Here is a 25,204-nt window from a genome sequence, read left to right as displayed (position 1 = left end):
TCTCAGTAGTGAGTCATTCTTTGCTGCTGAGACTCTCAGTAGAGAGGCATCCTTTGCTGCTGAGACTCTCAGTAGAGAGGCATCCTTTGCTGCTGAGACTCTCAGTAGAGAGGCATCCTTTGCTGCTGAGACTCTCAGTAGAGAGGCATCCTTTGCTGCTGAGACTCTCAGTAGAGAGGCATCCTTTGCTGCTGAGACTCTCAGTAGAGAGGCATCCTTTGCCGCTGAGACTCTCAGTAGAGAGGCATCCTTTGCTGCTGAGACTCTCAGTAGAGAGGCATCCTGTCCTGCTGAGACTCTCAGTAGTGAGGCATCCTTTGCTGCTGAGACTCTCAGTAGTGAGGCATCCTTTGCTGCTGAGACTCTCAGTAGAGAGGCATCCTTTGCTGCTGAGACTCTCAGTAGAGAGGCATCCTTTGATGCTGAGACTCTCAGTAGTGAGTCATTCTTTGCTGCTGAGACTCTCAGTAGAGAGGCATCCTTTGCTGCTGAGACTCTCAGTAGTGAGGCAGTCTTTGCTGCTGAGACTCTCAGTAGTGAGGCATCCTTTGCTGCTGAGACTCAGTAGTGAGGCATCCTTTGCTGCTGAGACTCTCAGTAGAGAGGCATCCTTTGCTGCCGAGACTCTCAGTAGAGAGGCATCCTTTGCTGCTGAGACTCTCAGTAGAGAGGCATCCTTTGATGCTGAGACTCTCAGTAGTGAGTCATTCTTTGCTGCTGAGACTCTCAGTAGAGAGGCATCCTTTGCTGCTGAGACTCTCAGTAGTGAGGCAGTCTTTGCTGCTGAGACTCTCAGTAGTGAGGCAGTCTTTGCTGCTGAGACTCTCAGTAGTGAGGTATCCTTTGCTGTTGAGCCATGTGGGGTGAGCAGGAAGAAACAAATGGTCTACCAGTGATCAGAGCATTCAGAGCTGCTCCCCATCCAGGTGATCAAACTTTGGCACCTCAAGAGGATGACCCTTTCCTGCCTCCCAGTGGGAAGTAATGACTCCACAGCAACCGCCACCAGTGACAGTGCCTGAACCATATGGGTCTCCTACAATAGACCACCGACCGCCACCTGAAGGAAGACTAGTTCGAGGCAGGTCTCAGTTCTTCTTATACATTCAGACATCTCTCTAGGTGAAACAAAATGACACAGGCAAGACACTCTGGAAACACAAAGTGAGTCTCTTACGAGGGAGCATGTTCTATTGAGTAATTCCCATCTGGATTTCCCACGCATACCAAACCTTCTTACTGACTGACAATAAAACTGCATATTGATGCTTCAATGCCTTGAGTACAATTTTTAGCAGTTTTGAGAACTAGCACAATAAATTACCCGCCGTAGTCCTAGAACCCATCAAGGAGGTATTTCTGAGGGCCAGGGGAAGAAATTCAATTGCCACCTAGACCAGGACCTTTTCTTCTTGTGGCAGAATGGTCCTGTAAATTCCCAAATCGTTTTACTGTTCCTGAGAGATTCTTTTCATGATCATCATCTCCTCCTGTGAAAGAAAGGAGACCAGACTGATGTGCTTTCGCGAGCAGCAGGTTCTGCAGCCCTTCTAATCCAACAGGACAGCGTCCTGCGAGATCGTTTAGGACCCGTGTGAGCCTACAGACATGCCAATTCACAGAAGACTTCAGAAGAAGACATGGTCACCTCGAATGAGCAAGTAACTCTGCCACAGACCCAAGGAGTTGTCAGCACATGGTTGGTCCTACTGTGTGGTCCTGAAGCAGTTGTACTTCTCCTCGCTTTACCGACTGCACAACAGAAGGCTAAACATTTCAATTTTTTCTGGAAAGGTTCAGAAAATTGAAAAGAATAATAACACCCTGAAGCTGATTGAGCTGAAGAACCTAATACCCCAGTTCAGCTTAAGGTTTATGAGAGAGACGTTTCCCACCTGCAGGTTCCGGTACACTGCGGACAGATGTATGTGAACCAACAGCAGCATCACCACCACCAGGAGAGCTAACCTCCTACCAGCAGAAGAAGAAACAGTCTATCAGGGAAGGAAGTGATATCAACAATCCAAAGTGCTTACAAAAGCCCAAGCAACCACCAAACAACCTCTACTTCTTGTCACTGTGGGAGGAAGCACTTCCAACTACTTTCCAGCAACACACGGTTTGTAGAATTGCAGAATTAAAAACTCAGATTTCTTAGTTTGTCAATCAACTTTCTACCCAATCACGGAAACAAGCCTTAAGACCAATGTTTGGCCCACATTACAGCTGTAGACAACAACAAACGGAAGCATAACTAAAATAAGGTGATTCACTTTCATTTTCAACAGGATGATAGAATGCGAGCTGTAGACTTGTGAGCACTCAGAAAACAAAGGAAATTCCTCTGCTTCAAGATCAGCCATAGTCCTGTAGTGCGGTGTGAAGTGAGCCTCATCTGCCTTTGCCAAGTGCTCAGTAAGTGTGGCAGTCTTTGTGAAGCACTGGAAAGTTTTTGTCCACCCATACTTGGACAACAGGCTGGTCAAAGTGCACTCTCAACAGACGTTTTGTAAACTATACAAAATACTACACAGTTTGTAGGGTTTCACGTAAGCTATCATGACTGGCTGCCCTAGTTAGCCAATGCTTTGAGTCATTTTGGACACAAGGGTCACTAAAGGAAATCCTCAAGTGGAAAGAATATTTTCTATACAGTAAAAATATTTCCAGCTTCACAAACTACCAAATTTGATAACACGACAAATCTATTCACTTTTGGGCTCCAAGGAATCCTGTGTCTTCATACAGAGACAGACTCCACGCGAGGGCTTCTTCAATAGTGGGACTGGAGACTGGCAGGACTGATTGATACACGTTCAAAAAGTGTTACAATTGTTCCCTTGGTTATGCCGCTTTGAAGCATACTGAAAGATCTCTCCTAAAGCCTTAGTCATTCAACCCCAGATACATCCCAGAAGCTTACACGGAACTGGGAGACAGATGTGGGACAGACGATGCGGACTAGAAGGATGCCCTGCTCATTCCTACAGAGTAAAAGAATCCACTTCTCATCATAAGAAATTTCCCAACACGAGATTTACAGAACACCTATCTGAAAATCTGTCCACACCTTTGCCAAACATTACTACATTGACCAGGACTCCAGAACTAACACCATAGTGGTTTTGGTCTCTCTGTGAAGGACAAGTTACTTACCTGCAGGAATGCCTTATCTAGTAGAGACATGCTCTAGCCACAGATTCCTTGCCTCTGAACTTCCAGGCGTCAGGCTGGATCCAGAAGATTTTGATAGCAGTACCCGTGCACGATGGATGGTGTTTTTGCTCGAATCTGCGTGATGTCATAGACGCCTGGCTTGTCGTTGACGTGACGCCTGCGTCATTTATATAGGCACCACCACGGCGCGCTGTCAGTACTTTTTATTACTTTCTACGCCAGAAGTGTGGAGCCATGAAGTGACTGACCACGGTATGTTAAAAGTAACTTGGGCCCTGAAGGGGCACACCCCTTGACAATAAACCCAATCCGCAGAACAGGGAGGATGGGTGGGTCGGTAACAATTCTACGGCTAGATTATGTCTCTACAGATAAGGCATTACGAAAGGTAAGTAATTTGTGCACCTGATGGGGACATCGAGGCGCAGATTCCTTACCTCTGAACAGATACCCAAGCAATACCTTCCCCGAAGGTGGGACTGTGGAAAAGCTTTAAACCAGGAAATCTTGCAAGACAGAGCAGCCAAACAGGTCCTCCCTGCAAACCTGAGAATCCAGGCAATAGTGTCTGGTGAACGTGTGCGAGGAACCCTAGGTAGCCGCTTGGCAGATATCAGCAATTGGAACACCACTCTGGAGGGCTGTGGTGGCTGCATTTGCCGTGGTGGAATGGGCCCCAAGGCCTTCAGGAGGATGTTTATTTGCAAAGGCGCAACATGTTTTTATACAGAGGATAACCCAACATGAAATGGTCCTCTTCTGGACAGAACGCCCCTTCTTTGCTCCCACGTACCCTACAAAGAGTTGGTCATCCACCCGGAACTCGTTTTTGCGATCAAGGTAGAACAATAACACTCTTTTTGGGTCCAGATGGTGGAGAAGGATGCCGAGGTGCATAGAAGGTGGGCAGGGTAACGGACTGTCCCTGATGGAAGGGTGTTACCACCTTCGGCAGAAAAGATGACCTAGTGAGGAGTACCACTTTGTCCGGAATGGTGGTCAGGTAAGGAGGCTGAGAGCATAGAGCCTGAAGTTCGCTTACCCTCCTGGCAGATGTTATTTGCCACTAAAAAGGCTGTTTTGATAGTGAGCAGCCAGAGGGGATAATTGTGTAGCTGCTCAAATGGTGCCACATCAACAAGGTAAGGACCAAATTAAGGTCCCAAAGTGGCATAATAAAAGGAGAAGGGGGAAACAAATTAGTTAACCCCTTCAAAAATCTCTGCAAAAGAGGAGACTTAAAGAGTGATGGGTAATCTGGTAGCCTGAGAAAGGCAGCTAGGGCTGAAAGGTAGCCCTTCAGAGTGCCCAGAGCAGAGACCTGCTTGGCAAAGAAAGAATGAATAGAAGGATAGCTGACAGAGAGGCAGACAAGGGGTCAACAGACTGGTTACCAGAATAACTTTGCAAGCTTCGGGAGGAAGGTCCAAGGCTGTCAACTGTCACCGCTCAATCTCCATGCAAGGAAGGAGGCGGAAAACGCACAGGTTCGAGTGGAGATCCCTCTCCTGCTGCTGTGACAGAAGATCCTCCCGAAGGGGAAGCCTGATCGGAGGATCGATGCTCACTGCCAGAAGCTCGGGATACCAGACTCTCCGTGCCCAGTCTGGAGCCACAAGACGACTTGTGCATGGTCACTCCTGATCTTCTTGAGCACTCTCGACAGTAGTGGTATGGGCAGAAAGGAGCACAGGAGGCCTGAGCTCCACTCATGACAAAAGGTGTTGCAGAGTGAGAGCCGCCTTGGAAACTCCAATTAGCAAAACTGCTGACATAGCGCGTTCTCTTTGGAGGTGAACAGATCTAACCATGGTCTCCCCCCGCTGTACTACCTCCGGATGGAGATGCCACTCGTGATCTGCAAGGCATCGAAGGCTGAGTTTGTACACTATGGCAATCAGAGAACCGGCCAGATGTTGAACCACTAGGGAAATGCCCTGTTGTTCCAGCCAACCCCAGGCACGCAGGGTCTCTTGACAGAGGGTCCACGACCCTACACCACCCTGTTTGTTGCAGTACCACATGGCGGTAGTGTTGGCGTGAACACCTGAGCCAGCCTTCCCTCTGATCTCCACCTCCCCCATATGGCCACCCCATCACAGAAGAGACGCATCCGTCACTACTGTGAGATCTAGGTGGGGAAGGGAGAGGGATCTGCCCCTGACCGAATTGTGATTTGTTAGCCACCACAGCAGGTCTTTCGCAGTGCCCTACGATATCTGAACCAGGTCGGTGAGATTTCCCCGAAGCTGTGCCCAATGGAACTTCACGTCCCACTGCTGAGCCCGCATGTGCCATCTGGCATGGTCAACAAGCAGTATGCAGGAGGCCATGAGACCCAACACCCTCAGAGTCATCCTCACCAAAATCTATGACAGAGGCTGAAACATCGGTATCATAGCCTGAATATCCTGGACTCATCGCTCAGAAGGGTAAGCCCGAAACTGAAAAACAAAATTCTGCAGCACACTTGTAGAAAAAATTCAAGTTAAAGTGATGTCTCAATGGACATATGATTTAAAGTTCATGAGCGAAGAAGTAGTCCATCATAGTGTCTTTCCTTCTTTTATTGTTCATACATGAGCCAGCCGACACGTGTTTCGTCGCAAGAAACCACAATGTTTCCGCGACTCCTCAGGGCTGTAGGAAGGTGGTATGTTACCACAGGTCGCGGTGCCGGTGATAATTCCGACCCGGCTCCGCTCAGGACCGGGTAGTGTTGAAGATCTGAAAAGAATTACACAAGTATGGATCTTGATTTTCTCCAGCAGTACGTTGTGGAAAACTTGCTACAGGTGTGTAATTTCAGATTATTGGTGGTAATCACTTGGGTGGTATCTTCAGAACGTAAAGAAAGTAGAGACTTGCCTGGAGATAAGTCCCCGTAGTGCGGGGATGATACAGCGTCCACTCTGTCAAGTGCGCGTTTCTGTTCCGGGTGCGGTCACCTTTTCAGATCTTCAACACTACCCGGTCCTGAGCGGAGCCGGGTCGGAATTATCACCCGCACCGCGACCTGTGGTAACATACCACCTTCCTACAGCCCTGAGGAGTCGCGGAAACATTGTGGTTTCTTGCGACGAAACACGTGTCGGCTGGCTCATGTATGAACAATAAAAGAAGGAAAGACACTATGATGGACTACTTCTTCGCTCATGAACTTTAAATCATATGTCCATTGAGACATCACTTTAACTTGAATTTTTTCTACAAGTGTGCTGCAGGATTTTGTTTTTCTGTTACTTGATGTGTCCTCAAAACACATTGTGAGGGGTTACAGGGATTTGCCTCTCATCTGCACGCACCTTATGCCTCAAACATTCAGTTGTGCGTTAACCTAGTAGTGCGCCCAGAATTTCCCTCACATCTGAAACCCTGTTTTTTGGAGTTAGTAAGCCCGAAACTGCACCTTGTCCAGAATTGCTCCGATTAAAAGGAGTGTCTGAGAGTGAGTCAGCTGTGACTTAGGCACTTTGCTAGTGAATCCCAGCGAGTGAAGGAGGATCGCCGTAGTCTGGAGATGGGAAATGATAGCACAGGACAAGCCTGCTTTCAACAACCAGTCGTCTAGATAGGGGAAGGCTGGAACCCCTAATCTTCGCAGATGGACTGCGACCACCGCCATCACCTTTATGAACACCTGAGTGGCACTTGTGAGGCCAAAGGGGAGAACGGCAAACAACGTGCTCGTGGCCCACCATAAACCGCAAATAGCGACGATGGGCACGTGGGAAGGGGATATGGACAGAGGCATCCTGCAAGGCCAACGCTACCATCCAGTTTCCAGAGTTCAGGGCAGACAGGACCTGAACGAGGGGGAGCATCTTGAATTTCTCCTTTTTGAGGAAGTAGTTGAGGGCTCTGAGTTGGAGGCTAGGATGAAGGCCTCCGCCCTTCTTTGGAACCAGAAAATAGAGGGAGTAACGACCACAGCCTATTTTTGCCCCGGGTACCCTCTCTATCGCTCCCTTGGCCAAGAGAGGTTTGACTTCCTTGCGGAGTAGGGCATGGTGATCCTCCATCAGCTGATCGTAAGCTGGAGGCATGGATGGAGGGGTAGTCTTGAAGGGGAGGGAGTAGCCCCATCGGACTATTTGCAACACCCACCTATCCGAAGTGATGTCCCGCCAGTGGTGGGGGTGATGCCGTATCCTGCCACCAAATGGACGGCATGATCCAGGGGGGATCGGAATAGGAAGGTTTTGCGGTGGAGGAGGGGAGTGTGGCTTGGCTCGAATTCTGGCCACCTGGCTGAGGACGTCTGGATTTTCAGGCGATGTCCAAGCTAATCATATGGACATTTGATGGCCACGTCTCTTCGGAGACAAAGCTGATGCAGCATTTGAGCGTTTTAAGGACTCGCGGGCTACGACCAAGACTTTAGGCCTCACCACGTCATCCTGGCTTGTGTCTGCTCCACTCTGCGGATCCTCGAACGCCGAGGTTCCTCCGTCTCGTCACGCGATTGACGGGGTAAAGTTGAAGCACGCTTCGACTTCTTGTGTTTCTTATGGTGCCTCTTACCTGACCGCAATAACTTCAAGGAAGAGGACTTCGACCCTCGGGAGCGGTGCTCTCGACATAGACCACGCCCGGGAACAAGATCGGCGAGGCGATCTCTGTGGTGCCATACGATGGACCACGATCTGCGTTAGGGACCCGCTCCCTCAAAGCCTTCAGCAACTTGGCCTGGCAGTTGGAGCACAACTTCGTTTCATGGTCACACTACTAGCACCAGAGACACACAAGGTGGGGGTCCGTGACCGACAAGGCGCGTGACAGTCACCGCATGGCTTGAACCCTGAGGTCTTCTTACTAGACATCCCTACACACCAAAAGGAGTCGACAAAAAGTCTGTCAAAAATGACAGGGACAAGCGCTCTTCAACGGATCTGTACTGGCTTGCGCGAAAAGAACCGGTGTCAGAGCGCTGGGGTGGCACCTATATAGACGATGCAGATGTCACAACGACGACGAAGCCGACACCTACGACATCACACGCAGTGGACCGATGCCACCTTCCGGTGCAAAGGGGTACTGCTATCAAAATCTTCCAGATCCAGCCTGACGCCTGCAAGTTCAAAGGTAAGAAATCTGTGGCTAGATGTCTCTATGAGATACATATTTTCATGATCAGAGTCTAACCTTCTGTGCATTTTCTCCTTAATGACACAGCTGTTGGGTCGCAGAGATGAGTTTCTTCTTCAGTTATAAGTTTAGGAATATCAGAGAAGGCCCCATAACAGAGTGGAAGATTACTTGTAAAACCAGGTCTCCATCATTGACATATTTTTTAACTTTGAACAACAGTCTAACTGACACTTCTATGCACCATGGGCAGCAGTGCACCATTGTTGGTCATAGAGCAGTATCAAATGTTTCCTTGTCAAGGGTGATACCTACAAGCACAATTGCTAACTTTGGGGGCAGGAGTCCACTAAAGTGAGTTATTGAGTACAATTTTTAGGGTCAACATTTAATTCTATTCATCTCCAATTAACAAAAAGGTTGACTTTTGCAGTTGTTTTCTCGATGAGACAATTCTAAAACTTAATCTATGCAAATGTGATTCGAGATCCTGTAACATAGGCAGCATATTCTAACATGTGTAGGAAGGGGATCACAACTTACTGGTAAACAGTTATCCTGATAAATGCTGCTGGCGGTAATTACTGGTATGTAATTCTTCCTCCTAAAAATCCACCGCTAACAAGGCTGAGTAGAGAATAAAAGGATGTATTGGAGGTGGTTGATCTACTGTGTTGGAAGTCTTGTGAGAACTATGTCTCCTTATACGCTCTTACCATAACTGTCTAGAGTCAGAGGAAGGTAAGGGAGTACGTAAATCTGATGGTCTTGGTAGTCCACTGAGAAGTACGCTTCCATAGTCGCTCATATCTGGGTGAAGGTGGCTATGCTTTTCTGCCACCACGGCAAGTGACTCCGCAAGGACATCAAGAGCCAGGGAATAGCTCTGTCAACAGCCACAACAACAGAGCGAAGACTGACATGAACAAAACGTAGCACGTCAGCGAAAGGAAATACCTCAACGAGACAGGTTTGTGTAAACCTAAGCAATGAGGTGCTCAGCCTCTTGAACATAGCTTTACTGTTGTGATGCGGTCATTATTACTGGTGGCCACGTGGGATGTTTCACGTCGCGAGTTAGGATGCATACCGATTCACATGCCACCGGTGGCCATAGGTTTACAGTAGGACTATTGCCACTACCGATTGCAAACAAGCAGTCCTAACTGTTCCGCTGCCAACCGTGAGTGCAGGACAGGAATCACACTAGGATCTAAAGACTGCTTTTAGTTCAATGAACCTTGTTGAGAAATATTTCAGAACATTTTAAATCTGTTTCAAAGATGTGGAAGGGGGAGTGGAACTAAAAGGGCAAGACTCTAGAGCAGTGGTTCCTAACCTTTTAACTCCTGCGGAACCCCACTTAACTATTAATAGAATCCGGGGACCCCCACTGAGACTTTGTTGGATTCTGGGGACCCTGGCCTAAGGAAATGTGATGATTTGTATTGCTAAACAATACAGAAAAATACATACGGAAGCGTTCATTAAACAAACACACAAATGATGAAATATTTTAATTCGCCAAATAAAATAAAAATCTACAATTTAATTTTAAAGTTGGAACTTTTTTTTAACTCAATTGAGGTCCCCCATCATACAATTTAGATTGTGTTTAGCTGCTTCCAAGAACTATACTGAGGATACCATCCCAATTTGTAACCTTGAGTTTCAAATGCCTTCACATTAACCAAACGTTTTAAAATTTGTAATTTTGCATTTTGCTTCTTTATTTGTATACGACTTATTAATCAGTTAATAGCATTCATTTTTCTACTCAGCCACAGACCCCCTAAGGAGGCTTTGTGGATCCCCAGGGGTCCACGGACCACAGGTTAAGAAGCGCTGCTCTAGAGTGTGTAGTCGATAGGAACACTTGAGACTGAGTTCTACAGGGCAGAAGTCCCAGGTTTGGGGTTTGCAAGACAGGATCTGCTCAGAGAAACTATTAAACATAGGAACTTGCAGAGCAGCGCAGCATTGGAACTGGGAGTCGCTCAATGGGGTGAGCATGGAAGAAGTAAAGCCGGGGTGCTCACGGAGTCTGCGAGACATCGTCCACTATCAGAAACAAAAGCAATAGAAATGCAATATTAAAACAGCAGTCCTTTCAGGTGATGTGGGGAAGATGTGGCAACAATCCAGTCAGGGTGATGTGGACCTGGGCACAGGGGAATAATGCCAACTTTCTGGCATTGTGTTCACCTGTGCAAGAGTATCAGTAGGAAGTAACAATAGTATAGGTGCAGAAGGCCGAGATGGACCCTACCACTGAGAAGGATGCAGAAGTTGGCTCACCCCTACTTGGGGAGGGGGTCATGGAACAGTGGGACAGTCCTACAACGAAAGAGCCTTCCACCGCTTTGGTCGTAACCATTGGGAGATGTAGGGGAGACAACGCTGGCCTCCCCTGAAGAGTGTGCAAGAGCTACCGCTGCAACAAGACCGGGATGCCAGGGCGAAGCAGCTTCGAGCACAAACTCTATGAAAAAGAGGGACTCCATGGCAGGACACAGATGTGGATGGCAAGGATGGCAATGGTTCACAGAAAACCAGCAGCCTGCGATTTACAGAGTTAGAAATGCTAGATCATCAGGACCTGCAGGGATACTGCCCAACAAATGACAGACATGGTGATGTTACAGGGTTAGTTGGTGGTGAGCACAGACGCCATTGCAGTGTGATCCAGCACAGCGTTGAATGCAAAACAGAAAATGCAATGGCAAAGCCTTCACACCGATGAGAAATTCATAAATATAAAATATAAAAACATAGAAATCCAATAAAGTATGTTTTCCATAAACAACACATTTAAAAAAATAAACAGCAGCTAAATATTGTTAAGCATTCAGGTGACATTTCTTCAGCTATAAAGCGCAGTGAAGCTGGGGACAGAAGGCAGGCCACGCCTCAGACTACAGCTAGCCCTGGAAGGCAGTACCTTGTTCTTCTTGATGAAGGGCCACAGTTTGCCCCGTGACTTGCCCCCAGGCTTGGCTTCGGATTTACCATCACTCTTGGAAGTGGTCAGGCTGGTGTCCGAGATGGTTCGTTTCATCGGCTGGGTGTAGTCCTCAAACTCCACGTCTCCGGGTGGCTCAAACCCAGATTTAAATGCTTCTATCACCAACCTGGAATCCTAAAATGACATTAAAGCGTATCATTTTCAGCAAAAAGCAGTTTGTAGTCAAGGGCGTCTTTCTATGGCTCAAACCCCTTGATTCTAGTGTCTCACAGTATGCTATGTGTTGTATGAACAATTCTCATTGAGAAATGTTCAGCCAACACATAGCAAACTGTGAGGCACTTGAATTAAGGGGTTTGAGCAATTAGGAAACCACTATATTGTTCATCTCCTGCCCACAGGCATGTGCTCCAATGTATGTCCCTCTTACAAGGGAAGCTTCCTCTGGCAGCAGAGACGCGCACCGCCACTGAATCCAACAGGACTGAGCTATATTAGGAATGGATCTTGATTAGTTATACTTCCAAGACCAGTGTCTCTGAATTATTTTTATACCTCTGAAGCTATTAACATATTGATTAGAATATTATGGCATTGTGGGCACATTTAACGGAAACCTATATTAACAGTAACTCACAATTTGATTGGCAAACCATGATGAAATTTAAATACTTCAAAAACCAATTCTCTTATTTCTGAATCCCAACACAACGCGAGATTGTGGCAGAAGAGTCACCCAGTGGGAGAGTCTTATAACATCACTGGAGGCCGTTACCTGGTTTCTTCTGTTATAGAGTTCTGGCAGCATTAAAGCGGGTGCTACCTCTCACCAAACATGCTCGCAAGCCCCTGAAGAAACCTAGGAGTGGATGGAGCGAGCGGTGTACCTCTCTCCAAACATGCTCGAGAGCCCCTGAAGAAACCTAGGAGTGGATGGAGCGAGCGGTGTACCTCTCTCCAAACATGCTCGAGAGCCCCTGAAGAAACCTAGGAGTGGATGGAGCTAGCGGTGTAGAGAGTGGACACATATTCAAATCAAACAAGAAGGATTCATTGCAAAAGATATTCATTAGTAGCTGCCGCAAATGACCTCGATTCAAAGAAGGAAAGAGGGTCATATCATCTTTATCAATGTTTAGATCATAATCACATTTCTACCGCTAATTTCCATATCTATCACGTTAACTCTTTTCCGGGGACAATTAGGAATACAGGCAACAAGGAATTTATGGAGTAAGCGAGAGCCCAAGCAAGGACCCAGATTGAAGGTTAGTAATCCCTTGTAGTAGAATGAGGGCAGTTAGAAGGAAATACATGCATGACAATATTATGAGCAATTAAATACAAGAGAAGAATGTGGTATATAACAATACACTAAAGCTCACACAAGAGACTTGACTGAGATGAGAAAGAAAGGGGGAAAGAGTTCAAGTCCTGTTTGCAGCTGCTACTCTTTGGATAGAGTTAAAAGCTCTAGACCGGATGCCCTCCGCCTCATTTTATCCGTTACAAAAGCAGGGCGAGGATCTTTTCCTTGTACAAGTTTATCAGGAGGCAATTGAGGATTCAATTCTATCTCCACCCTCGATCTATTGTTATTGTATTTAAATATCTTGACCCTCTGGGTCAACAACACCTTTTTATCAAAGAGATTGGCTTGTTTTTCTTTCCGCTTGTAGGCATTCTAACACGTCTTAAGCGTGTGATATGTTTAGAGATGCAGGGTGTCATCTGCTTGGCCACAATGGGTGACAAAAAACTGAATCAAAGTCAAGTTGCCATTAGCCACTTCCAAAGAACTATGATCTCCATTTCAGATACTTCTCCAGTTTGAAATTAAGGCCCAATAACATTTGCTGGACGAGCTTCCAACGACTCTACTTGACCTCCTATAGGAGTCAAGAAATAAACCGGGGGTTAGAGGGTCCAGGGAAAGTTTAACGACAAACACAGATACAATCCCAACCAGAACTAGAAAATACAACAACGTATCTGTGGGTCTCTTAAATCGCCTAAGCGTCCTATACACGAGCCTAAATAATAAAGTATACGTTTATAACCGTGACCTCTCATTGGAAAGCCCAATTTAAAGGACGGAATCACATCTCTCACCCAAAGGTGACATGCTTCATCATCTGGGATCTCCTCTCGCTGTAAACCTAGTACATCCGAGGGCTACAACCCCCTCAGCTACGAGGGCGGAGCTCAGGGACGTTTTAATGAGTACCACTGGATACACTAAGATCCGTCAGGCGAAGAGCTAATTATCGTTCGAAGTGATGGGTGAAGTGCTTGAGTGAAAAAATGTGAACTGTATTAAAACTTGCTACAAGAAAAATAATGTTTTAATATCGATCTCATGGTGTCAGGGATTAAAAACAGTGCAGTGAAGTTTGAAAAAATAACTGCGACTATAAGGTTTATGACGGTCGGTCTACACGTTTCTGCTTCCGTGACCTAAAGAGTGTCTAGCATTCCTCAGGACCTATGAATATAAGCTACTGCAAATAGTGAAAAGATAATAAGTGTAACAAAGTGACTACGAGTAATGTAATTACTGTTCAATGGAACAGATGGAACCATACACACCAGATCTACAGAGGTGACGGCTCAGTATAGCCCAGGGGACCGACGGACAGAGCGGGGCCTCACGTCCTGAGCAGTTGCCAGGTGAGGTGAGGTGATTTACCCACACATAACTGGTCTGACAATTACAACAGTCCAGAATCTGTAGATCTGGTGTGTATGGTTGTATCTCTTCCATTGCACAGTAATTACATTTGTTTTTAATTACCTAACTGTTATTTGGAGATTAATAAAAACCATTACAAGAATTATCCACCATCATTACAAAAATATCACAAACGACGCTTATTCTGGCTTGTACAAAGAATAAAAAGCATTGGCAAAGCCAATAAATAGATCTGGCTTTAAAGTGCCAATGAGTGTGAATACAGACGTGCGCTGCATGCACAATCACTATTTAACATGTTCGAATCGGACTTCCAAACTTGTCCGAAGTGGGTTAAAATAGTATCAAAATTGACAAGAATCAAAATCCAGGCTGACGTCAGTCCAGGAAGCAGACGTCAGGTTATGACGACGCAAAGATAACAAATGGGGACTGCACATGGGGAGCCTGACCCCACTCCAGTCATCTATAGTCAAACCCCATGATTGGTCCTGTCCACGCACTTGCGATCAGACTGTGACATCAGTACAAAAAACCTGTGACGTAGCAACAGCCCCCAGACGTCAGACTGACGTCAATCCAGGGTCCAGATATCAGATTGTCACATCACAACCTGCAGTCATTAAGTGACATCCCCCCAGAAACCCGCCCGCAGACAAACGGGCACATCACTGCACCAGACATCTCGGCAGGAGTAAGTCATGGCCTGGACTCACTCACAGTTCTAGACATTCAGAACTTACTCACTACTCCCGGAGCGGTGCAGGTTCCAATGGCAGCGCAATAACTGCCACCCTGTTCTTAAATGTGCCACTGGGTGATCTCTGCGGGCATGAAATAACGTGCGCGTGCACACATACGGGCATCTACTTAAGGGACGTGCATTCCTTTCGAACCCTCGCTGTCCAATATATATCCCTTGGTCGAATGCCTGCGTGCACGGACCGCGCACGCGAATTAACTGCTTGACCGTGTTAATATTATTTTAGAAAATTTACAAAGCCCAATCTAAGAAAAGTAATTCATCGAAACGCTATTTACAAAGAAGCTGCATATAATACAAAAGAATAACAATGAAAAGTCGCAGGTAAGGCTCAGCAGGCGTATATGGAACAAAAATAAAAGACACATACACAAGAGCGTGCGCAGTTATGGATAAGAAGAGGGCACGTGCGCGCAACAGCAAGTGCCTAAGGGTGTACAGGATGAAAGCGCAAAGGCACAGATTAACATTCAAGCTCTGGAGGCGTGTGCAGGTGGTGCTGCAAGCTGTCTGTGCGCATTGAAGCGGAGTTCCGACTCGTGTCCAGTGCGCCAGGCGCTGTTTGCGCGCTCCCGGGCACATCTTCGCCAGGGCCCCATGCCTACGTGCTTTGGCTGCGTCCAGCCCGTAGGCGTCACTGGGCTCCGAGCTCCACCGCTTGCGCAACTTTCCCAATTCACGTTTATAGCTCCCTGAAGCTCCCCGGCTTCTAACCGATGTTTAACGTTCCTAATTGCATCTCACTTGTGACTCTTTGGTCACTGCTTACCCGGCACGTGCTCTCTAACTTCTGTCTTTACAGTCCCCTTGAGGGCTCAGGAGTTCCAGTGTACATACAGCTCCTCGAAAGCTCGACACATTCATGTGCTTCTCTGTGCTACACAGGTCTTGTGCTTACCATACAACGGGTGGCGCTCGTTTTCAGCGCTTACTGAATGCCAGTGTGCTCACCAGAGTCTTTGTTTGCAGTTCCCAAGTGCTCGTCCTAATCCGTGTTGACAGCTTTCCCAAAGCTTCCAGTTTCAGTATTTACACGTTTCCAACATACTCGACAGTAGCAGGATTTTCAATTCCCAAGTGTTCCACGTTGTGGTTTACAGCTCTCCAGATGTTCGAGCTCCTGCTTTTCCAGGTTTCCCACGTGATTCCAAATTCTTCCAGGTATATTTCCTATGAACTGTCAGCTCCCAATATCATATGTTTACTGTTCACCAACGTGACCCCAGTTTCGGTTTACACTGTTCAGCAAAGCCCAGCTCACATTTGTGTTAACCCTTTAACAGTTTGTGTTAAAGGGTTAACGTTTTCCCAATTTCTTTCTCCCAGAGTACACCCACAACATGAGCGTACAATGTCCTTTAGCCCCACCATTCTAGTATTTACAGTGCCCAAATGCCCGACAGTTTTCATCCGTTGCCCTCCCGTGCCTCACGCCCTCACCCCTTGTTTTAGTTAGAATGCTGCAGTTACAGCCCTCATAAGTGCACTCCGAGGTCCTTCACAGACCCCACTTAAGTGATCAGCCTCAGACATCCGGCTTGCACGCCGCTACAGTATGGCGGGTCGCGCTTGAGCTCCGTGGCAAGTCTGGCCCGTTGACCTGCTTTCTCCGTGTCCAGCTGCCCCTACCGGCGGAAAAGACACCATTCGGCACCGGAACATGAGGAGCGCTGCCTGAAGGTGTTTTCATGTGTGTCTGGCCCCCGGCTGCATGACTTCTGCTGATTTCCTCAGAGGCGCTCGTTTACCTCACGAGCGGCCGCCATCTTCCCGCTCTTCGCGTTGATTTCTCTTCTCTTCAGAAGCGCCGCCTGGGATACAATCTTGCAATTTGTAGCGGATGTTTCTTTCGTCTTCACAATGATGCCTGCAATTGGTAACGTTTATGATTTTTTTTCTGCTGTATCTTTGCTGCTTGGCTGGTGATTAAGCTGTCCACGCGCTGTTTCTCTCAGGGCAGCTCTCTCATGTGGATATGAATCTTTTTCTTACGAGTTCATTGCTGTGCTCCCCTGCGTTTTTGTAGCTGTGTTATTTTTTGCTACTTGTCGGCCTTGCATATAAGTCCGCCGCTGTTCATATTTTAGCGCCCATTGAGCTCAGTGTGCTATATCTATATTTTTTATGGTATAGTCTGCGCAGTTTTTCCTCTCTTTTTTTTTCCTCAAGTGGTTGTGCATTTTTTCTGGAGACTGCTTCTTTATGGCTGCAACTATGGGGCGTTCTTCGACCAATAAAGACTCAAAAGATGTTGGCACGTCGTTGAAAAGGCTTAAGTCACTGTCCCCTACGCCTGACCCTCCTCAGTCAGAAGCCGCTTCAACGCTGGACACCATTTTAGCGCGCCTCAATGAAGTACATGATATTGCGCAGTCCACGAAAACAAACACGGATTTATTACAGGTGGAGGTGGCTGCTATCAGGAATGACTTTAAGGCCCTCTCTCTTCGTGTATCCGCGACTGAATCACGAATCAGTTGTGCAGAGGATGGTGTACAAAAACACTCCAGATCTCTCAACCACTTGGAGCGCTCCATGGCGGCATTGCGCAGAGACTTAACTGAGCAGGAGGACCGTAATCGTAGATCTAACCTACGCATTTTTGGTCTGCCGGAAGATTCAGAGAAGTCGTCTTCATCTATGATAGAGTTCTTATCTCATTGGATTCCGGATACCTTACAAAATTCTTTCCACAGAGACTTTGAAATTGAAAGAGCACACCGTGTTCCTACGTTTCGGTCTAAGACAGCTACCCAGCCAAGAGCAATCATTTTTAAACCATTGCGGCATCAGCATACTGAACTGATTTTATCTCATATGCGGAAAGCTAAACAAGTCTTTTGGGACGGTCACAGGATATCCATTTCTCAGGACTTTGCCAGGGATACGGTTATCAGGAGAAAAGGATTCCTGAATCTTCGAAAACGTCTTTCTGAGATGGGTATTCCCTTCTCGTTTTCTGGTCCATCGAAATTCCGCATCACTTATAAAGGACGTTCTAGAATTTTCGAGGAGCCGGCTGATCTAACTACCTTCTTGGACAACCAGCTGGAGATCGAGATGGAGATTCAAAAAGCGACTTCACAGGCTCCTGGTGCCTCGGGCACTTGAACTGTCTCCTTCTTTTTCTCTGGATGTATTTTTCTGTAGAACTGGTCTCCTCTTCTCTTCTGGTCAGCTTCTTGGCCGACCTTAACTCCCATGGATGTTCATGATATTTTTCTGTTTTTCTTGTGTTCCCACTCATGTTTGTTCTATTCTTCTTTCTGGCTTCCACAATTGTTCGTTCCTTTTATAGCTCTCTTTCTTTTGGTACCTCTTAGTATCCCTTTACTGTTTTTCTTCTTCTTTTATCTTCTTCCACTTTCTCCTACTGGTTGTTCTTTATTCTTTCTCTTTTAATCAAATTATTCTGTATCTCTCACTTGTCTTCAATTATTTTTTTCTCTCACTTCTGTCATCCTTTTTTCTCGTCATACTTTTCTATTTTCTTGCTGCTTATCTCTTACCAGTTACATTGCTTTTTCTGGTATGGAACATTCTCTACCCTTCTTTTTTTTCTTTATTTCTTCTTCTATTCTGCTCTCTTCCTACCCTCTTCTCGCACCTCTATAATATTATTTTATACAGATGTAGTGTATCTACTGACCATGTAGTTATTTGTTTCGGATCTACATATTGCTTGTTTTGCATTACTCTACTGTTCATAGTTTTCCTCATGTTTTTTCTTTTTCTTATCAGTTTTCTAATAGTACTTAGGAATGTAGTTATGTTTCTCGACATTGACTGTTCTCTAACTGTGTTTTTGTAATATCTTAGTTAGAGTATATTTATTCACATTATTAAGCTGCTTTGCGGTACTGCTTTTGACTGTTACCAATTTGTTCCTCTTTTAATCAACTTATTCTGTATCTCTCACTTGTCTTCAATTATTCTTCTCTCTCACTTCTGTCATCCTTTTTTCTTGTCATACTTTTCTAATTTCTTGCTGCTTATCTCTTACCAGTTACATTGCTTTTTCTGGTATGGAACATTCTCTACCCTTCTTTTTTTTCTTTATTTCTTCTTCTATTCTGCTCTCTTCCTACCCTCTTTTTGCACATATATAATATTATTTTATACAGATGTAGTGTATCTACTGACCATGTAGTTATTTGTTTCGGATCTACATATTGCTTGTTTTGCATTACTCTACTGTTCATAGTTTTTCTCATGTTTTTTCTTTTTCTTATCAGTTTTCTAATAGTACTTAGGAATGTAGCTATGTTTCTCGACATTGTCTATTCTCTAACTGTGTTTTTACAATATCTTAGTTAGAGTATGTTTATTTACATTACTAAGCTGCTTTGCGGTATTGCTTTTGATTGTTACCAATTTGTTCTTTTTTTCCTGCTAACCGATTATTATAGTTTTTGGGGCTGCTGTTCTCAACTGTTTTTTAAGCTAGTTCGGGTACCTTGCTTGCCTTTCCACGTTCTCCCTAGTATGATGTGGGCCTTTTTTAGGCCTCCCCTCCTGCTTCTCCTCTCCTTCCTCTCTTTTCTCCTTTCTTCTCTTCTTTCTTTCTCTTTTTCTTGGATTCCCCACATAGACGCTCCCGTATTATTTCTTTTGTTTGCTGACTGGCTTCTGGTATTCATGATGTTAGTCCTTTTTCTGTCACTCAGGTTGTCTTTTTTCTATTTTTATGTTTCCCTATGCCAGGTTTAAATGTATTATCCCTTAATGTTAAGGGTTTGAATCACCCGGTGAAGAGGTCGAAAATCTTAGACTACTGTAAGTCTTTGTCTTCTGATTTGGTTCTTTTTCAAGAGACCAAGGTTACTAACAAAGAGGCGTTGTTTTTAAAGAAGGAGTGGGTTTCGGATGTTTGCTGTTCTGATGCCTTTGGTAAACGCAATGGAGTCATTACGCTGGTTTCAAAGAATTCTGGCTTATCGATACTGTCTTCCGATCATGATTCGGAGGGTCGCTGGCTGTTGTCTAAATTGTCGGATGGACAGCATGATCTGTATGTGATGAATATCTATGCTCCTAACGTTGATGATCCATCCTTCTGGAAATCGGTCACTACAAAATTAAATGACACCCCGCACTCTGGTAATCTCATTGTTGGTGGAGATTTCAACTTACCAATGGATCCTCTTTTAGATAGGAATTCTGCTTTTCAGTTTCGTCCTCCTAAATCCCACAAACAAATGATCAACATGTGCTCCATTATTCATCTTCAAGATATTTGGCGTCTTCATAATCCCACTGGTAGTGATTTTTCTTTCTTCTCCTCGCCTCACTCTTCCTTTTCTCGTATTGACTATCTCCTGGTTCATTCTTCTCTTGTTTCGTCTTCCTCTTCTCCGCTTATACATCCTATTTTGATCTCTGATCACGCTGCGGTGACGTTTACGTTGTCATCCTTTGCCCCTAAATCACATGCTCGTTCGTGGAGATTAAATACCGAAGTATTGCATGATCCTTCTCAGGTTCATGAGTTTTCTGAAGCTATAGATACCTTTTTCCATGAAAACAAAGGTTCTGTTTCTTCCCCAATTGTTCTTTGGGATTCCTTTAAATGCACTTTCCGTGGTCAAGTCATTAAATGTATGTCCAAACGTAATGCAGATATTAAAAAGGAACTTACGGATTTGTCTTCTGATATCAAATCTCTGGAAGCTTCCTTTAGGCAATCTAAGGATCCAACTTGTTTACAACAAATAAAACTACTAAAATACAAATATAATACCATTGTTACTAAACGAGCTTATATTGGGGTGCAAGCTCAAACATCCAAGAAGCTGTTATTAAAAAATCGGGCTGGGAAACTTTTGGCGGCTACGTTAAAATTTCAGGATTTTTCTTTCAAATCTTCGCAAATTTCTTCCATTACTGACCACACAGGCTCTAAAAAATTCCAAACAGGGGAAATTCTTGAAGTTTTTCGTGATTTTTATAATAAGTTATACACTCCTTCTACTCATTCCTCTTTTGAGCAATGTCAAGATTTTTTAAATTCGGTTCCGATTCAATCGGTCTCTGATGCTGATCGCTCTATTTTAAACGAGCCTATTTCTCCCGACGAAATCGTTGCTGCGATTAAAGCTACTCGTTCTGGCAAGGCTCCAGGCCCTGATGGTTATCCAATTTTATTTTATAAAACTTTTCTCCCTACGCTTGTCCCCAAATTGAAATCTGTCTTTGACTCCTTTGTTAAGGATGGAGCTGTTTCTGGTACGGCTGCTGAGGCTACCATAGTGGTGCTCCCGAAGGAAGGGAAGGACCATTCGGATCCTAAAAACTTCCGACCTATTTCTCTCCTTAACATGGAAGCTAAGATTTTTGCTAAAATCCTGGCCAGAAGGTTAGAATCCTTTATCCCTCATCTTGTGCACCCTTCCCAAACTGGTTTTGTGAAAGGACGTCTTGCGCGAGACAATGTCCGCACATTCTGTCATATTCTCGGTGCGGCTAAACGATCTCATTTTCCCGCCGCGGCTGTGGCCCTTGATGCGGAAAAGGCCTTTGATAAGGTCTCTTGGCCTTTTCTTCGTGCTGTTTTGTGTGCGCATAACCTAGGCGACTCTTTCATTAATATGGTGATGTCCTTATATTCTCAACCTAAAGCTAACATTAGAGTTAATGGTGCTACGTCGTCGTTTTTCAATCTTAGTCGGGGCACTAGACAGGGATGTCCTTTATCCCCACTTTTATTCTTATTATCTATTGATCCCCTTCTTCGTTTGATTGAGTTACACCCTGACATCAAAGGTTTTTCTTTTGGGCCTCACTGTATTAAAACTGCTGCATACGCAGATGATGTTCTCATCTTTTCAGATGATATCGCTTTGGCAATCCCTGCTATTTCTTACACCATTTCCTTATTCTCTTCGGTTTCAGGGTATACCCTCAATAAAGATAAGACGGAAATGTTCCCTTTGAATGCCTATTGTTTCCCTTCCCATATGGGCTCAGCGGGCTTTAAATGGCAATCTACACACCTGAAGTACTTAGGAATTTATTTTTGTTCTACTCTGTTTGCCACCGCTGCCTATAATGAATCCCAGACTATCCTTAAAGTGCGTCGTCTTTTGGATACATGGTCTCCGAAACATATTTCATGGTGGGGTCGCCTTCAGACTCTCAAAATGATGATTACGTCGATTATTAATTTCGTTTCATCCATGATTCCCCTCAAATTGTCAGATTCCTTCTTTCGCGAAATTGATACTCTGACTTCTAAATTTTTGTGGAATGACAAACGTGCTCGCCTTGCATACAAATTTTTGCGTCGCCCTTGTGATATGGGAGGTTGTAATTTTCCTGACTGGGAACAATACCAAATTGCCTTTTTGGCCTCTCAAGGTGCTTTATGGTTCTCTCCGCCGTCTCTTCACGTTCCCTCTTGGCTGCTCATAGAACAAGAACTAGCATCCCCTTTGCCTCCCGCCTCTTTTTGCACCACTTCTACTTTCCATATCCTGTTTTCCCGTACTATCATTCTCGATACAATTGCTGCGGTCAGGAAAGTAGATAAGAAGGTGGCGATTCCTTTGCATAAAACTAGGTGGTCATCTATCTGGCGAAATTCCAAAATTAAGCTTATCATTACTCCAACTCTCATGTCCTATTGGGCAGGTAAAGGGATCTCTCTTGTCAACCATCTCTATGGTGTTTCTGATGAACCATTACCTTTCTCTACCTTGGCTCGAAAGCATTCTTTAACAAACCTGGATTTTTATACTTTTCTTAAAATTAAGGTGGCAATTGCTAAAGTGCGTCTCCATCCTACTTCCTCTACAATCTCACTCTTTCAGCTATGGATTAAATCTGGTCATGTCGCCTCCAAAATGTATACATTTTTGTCTTCTGCTTCACTTCCTGCACAGACCGTTGCTCAACAAAAATGGCTACGTCATTTTGACCATGCTATTACGGGACATATTTCCCCTGATACTTGGCAATCAATTGGTAAATTTTCTCTCCGTAATAAGATCGCACCTTCTTTAATGCAGTCTAAGTTTTTCTCTATTAATCTTCTCCATTGGACACCTGTACGTCTTCATTCGCTTAACCTTAAAGATGACAACTTATGCTGGAGCTGCGGTTTGGTGGCAGGCGACTTTCCTCATATGTTTTTCCATTGCTCCGTGCTTCAACCTTTTTGGAACCTCATCCAGAAGCATCTCTCTCTTATCTTTGGTTTTGAGCTCCAACTTTCCTTCCCCTTAATCTTATTAGGTCCACTGGCGGCCCCCACTCCTCTCCCTTTAGATCCATTGGAGTTGCAGTTGTTAGATCTTCTCCTGACTGTAGCGGTAAAAATTATTCTTATGGAGTGGAAATCCTTTTCATCGGTTTCCTATCATACGTGGTGGGCTTGGGTCTCCTTTTTACGCAATGCACACACTTCAGTTGATCAAGCTCACCTCTCTCCATCTATTTCTAGTGGGGTTTGGCATGCTTTGGATGATTATATGGAGTTGTCTTCCAAAGGGTTGGTTCCTCAGTTTCCTTTTGATGTGTTGACATAATTGTTGTCTGTTATTGGTCTCTAGGCTGGGGTTGTCCTGTGGGAATCCGTCTTTTCTCTTTTTTCTTCTCTTCTTTCTTTCCTGTCTTCTTTTCCTATTCATCCTCTCTTTACTCTCTCTTTTCTCCTCTCTTTCTCTTTTCTGTTTCCTCCCCTATCCCATTCTCCACATTTTGATAAGTGATACGTTTGTTTTTATTGCCTTGATAGAGGATTTTACTTGAATGCAATTTATATCTCTCATAGGCTAATGTCCCTTGTGTATATATATTCTCTTAGTTTACCTATTAATTTTAGCCCTTTTTGCATATGTCTCTTGCATCGATGGTATCACTTGTATTGTATTTCCTATTCATTATCCTTACCGTTACTCTCATTAATAAAAATTTTCTTGAAATCAAAAAAAAAAAAAAAAAAAAAAAAAAAAGAGTGATCAGCCTCAGATTCCATGTGTTGACAATTGCCCTAACTCCTGTATTTTAGAGCCCCACTACCCAAGCGTTGCCCCGCTTCCAGTGGTCGTGTTGCTCTTCTCCCTACCCCGGTGTTAAAAGTGCTCCAGCCCTTCGGGTGTGAACATCACCATCCCGACTTCACGTGCCGACAGGGATACCATACCCTATATTTACAATAGTGCTCCCCCATTTCCTGTGTTTAATGGTGCTTCCTACTAGCGAACGCTGCGCGGCTCCGCCCCTTCTGTATTTACAGCACTCCACCATTGTTTACAGTGTGACCCCCGTGCCCAAGCTTGCAGTACCCTTCAGGCCGCGTCTCTTCCTGTCCTACAATGGCGCTCCCCTTCCTCAAGCTTGCAGAGCCCCATTACGAGTAATTGCTTGCCGGGGTCTCTATTTGCACTACGCACCGCCTCCCCCTCCACGCACAGTGTCCCTGACACACTTTTTAATCCTAGATTATTCCTGTTTTGAAACGCGGGAAAATCCCTATTTTCATTGCCTCGTCCTCTCCTTTTCTCATGCAGCCGCTGGGTCAGAGGAGTGCAAGTAGTGTGGGGATGCTGTGGGGGTGTAGGGGACCACTGTCCTCGCCGCCAGGGGTGCCGATTGCTGATTAATATCACAAGTCACCCTGTCCAACGCGCTCTCCAAGAGGCTACCTTAAAGCCCCAAGGCGCGCTTGGAGGGAATAACTACGCCCCAGAACCACAGGGTTGACTTGGGGGGCTAAGGGGAGGCGAGGTGAAATGACCGAGGACGATGCTGGGGTCTTCGAACCACCGGGTGGACCGTGGAGGGCCAGTTCATGGCGGCCACACATACCCGCTGCCACCCGCCTGCCTTCTCATCTCATTATTGCGGTATGCAGACCCCACAGGCATAAAAACAAGCAAGCTGGTGAAAGCGTGGCAGTGAAACTGAAAGCCAGAGGGGAGACGCCAGGAGCGTGAAGAAACAGTTCACAACCTCTTTCCTTCTTTCATGTAGTTGCTTCCCTGTGAAATGGATCAAAAAAAGAACAAGCTGTCTCTGTGGAGCCTATGGGGGACGGAAAGTGAAAGCGAAGCAGAGGAGACACCATGCGCGTGCACATCGGATGTCCGTGCGCGCACATGGTTTGTCTCCCTTCGCTAGGAAAAGCCACAACAATAAAATCTCGAAGCAGAGCAGATGCGCTGCATTCGCTAGGCGAGACCTAAAAATTATGGATTTAGGCCCAGATCTCTGTACTGTGGTGAATGTATGACATTGTTCTGCATTCTGTCCATCAATTGTTCTTTTTGCATTTGTCAGCCCAAGTGGGACGGGTATGCTCAGACGTGAGTCCCGTGCTCTCCATGCCACTGGAGTCAAGCTATCCTGGCTGATGAGGGGTAAAACCCCGAAACCAGTCGTAGGATGCTAGTTTCCAGTCCAGGGAAGACCTGGCCTGGCTGTGCGGGCTGGACTGTTACCATTGGGCACAGGGTCAAGACTTATTGGCATTCGGCTGGTTTGAGACTGGAATGGCATGTGGAGCAAAAAAACAATGGAT

At 45.4% G+C, this 25,204-nt stretch overlaps 1 protein-coding gene across 17 annotated transcripts in view; it reads right to left on the bottom strand.

The window, feature by feature from the left end:
- Positions 1-25,204, bottom strand: part of FNBP1 (formin binding protein 1) — an 878,539-nt gene that overhangs the window by 189,038 nt on the left and 664,297 nt on the right. For all 17 annotated transcript variants that reach the window (XM_078646220.1, XM_078646221.1, XM_078646222.1 and 14 more), the window contains one exon: positions 11,207-11,404. In XM_078646220.1, the coding sequence (XP_078502346.1) occupies positions 11,207-11,404 (198 nt within the window). The remainder of the gene's footprint in view (positions 1-11,206; positions 11,405-25,204) is intronic.

The sequence above is a fragment of the Lissotriton helveticus genome, chromosome 5_1, assembly GCF_964261635.1.
Source record: "Lissotriton helveticus chromosome 5_1, aLisHel1.1, whole genome shotgun sequence".
NCBI classification, from domain to species: domain Eukaryota; kingdom Metazoa; phylum Chordata; class Amphibia; order Caudata; family Salamandridae; genus Lissotriton; species Lissotriton helveticus.
This window is presented reverse-complemented; position numbering and strand designations above follow the sequence as displayed.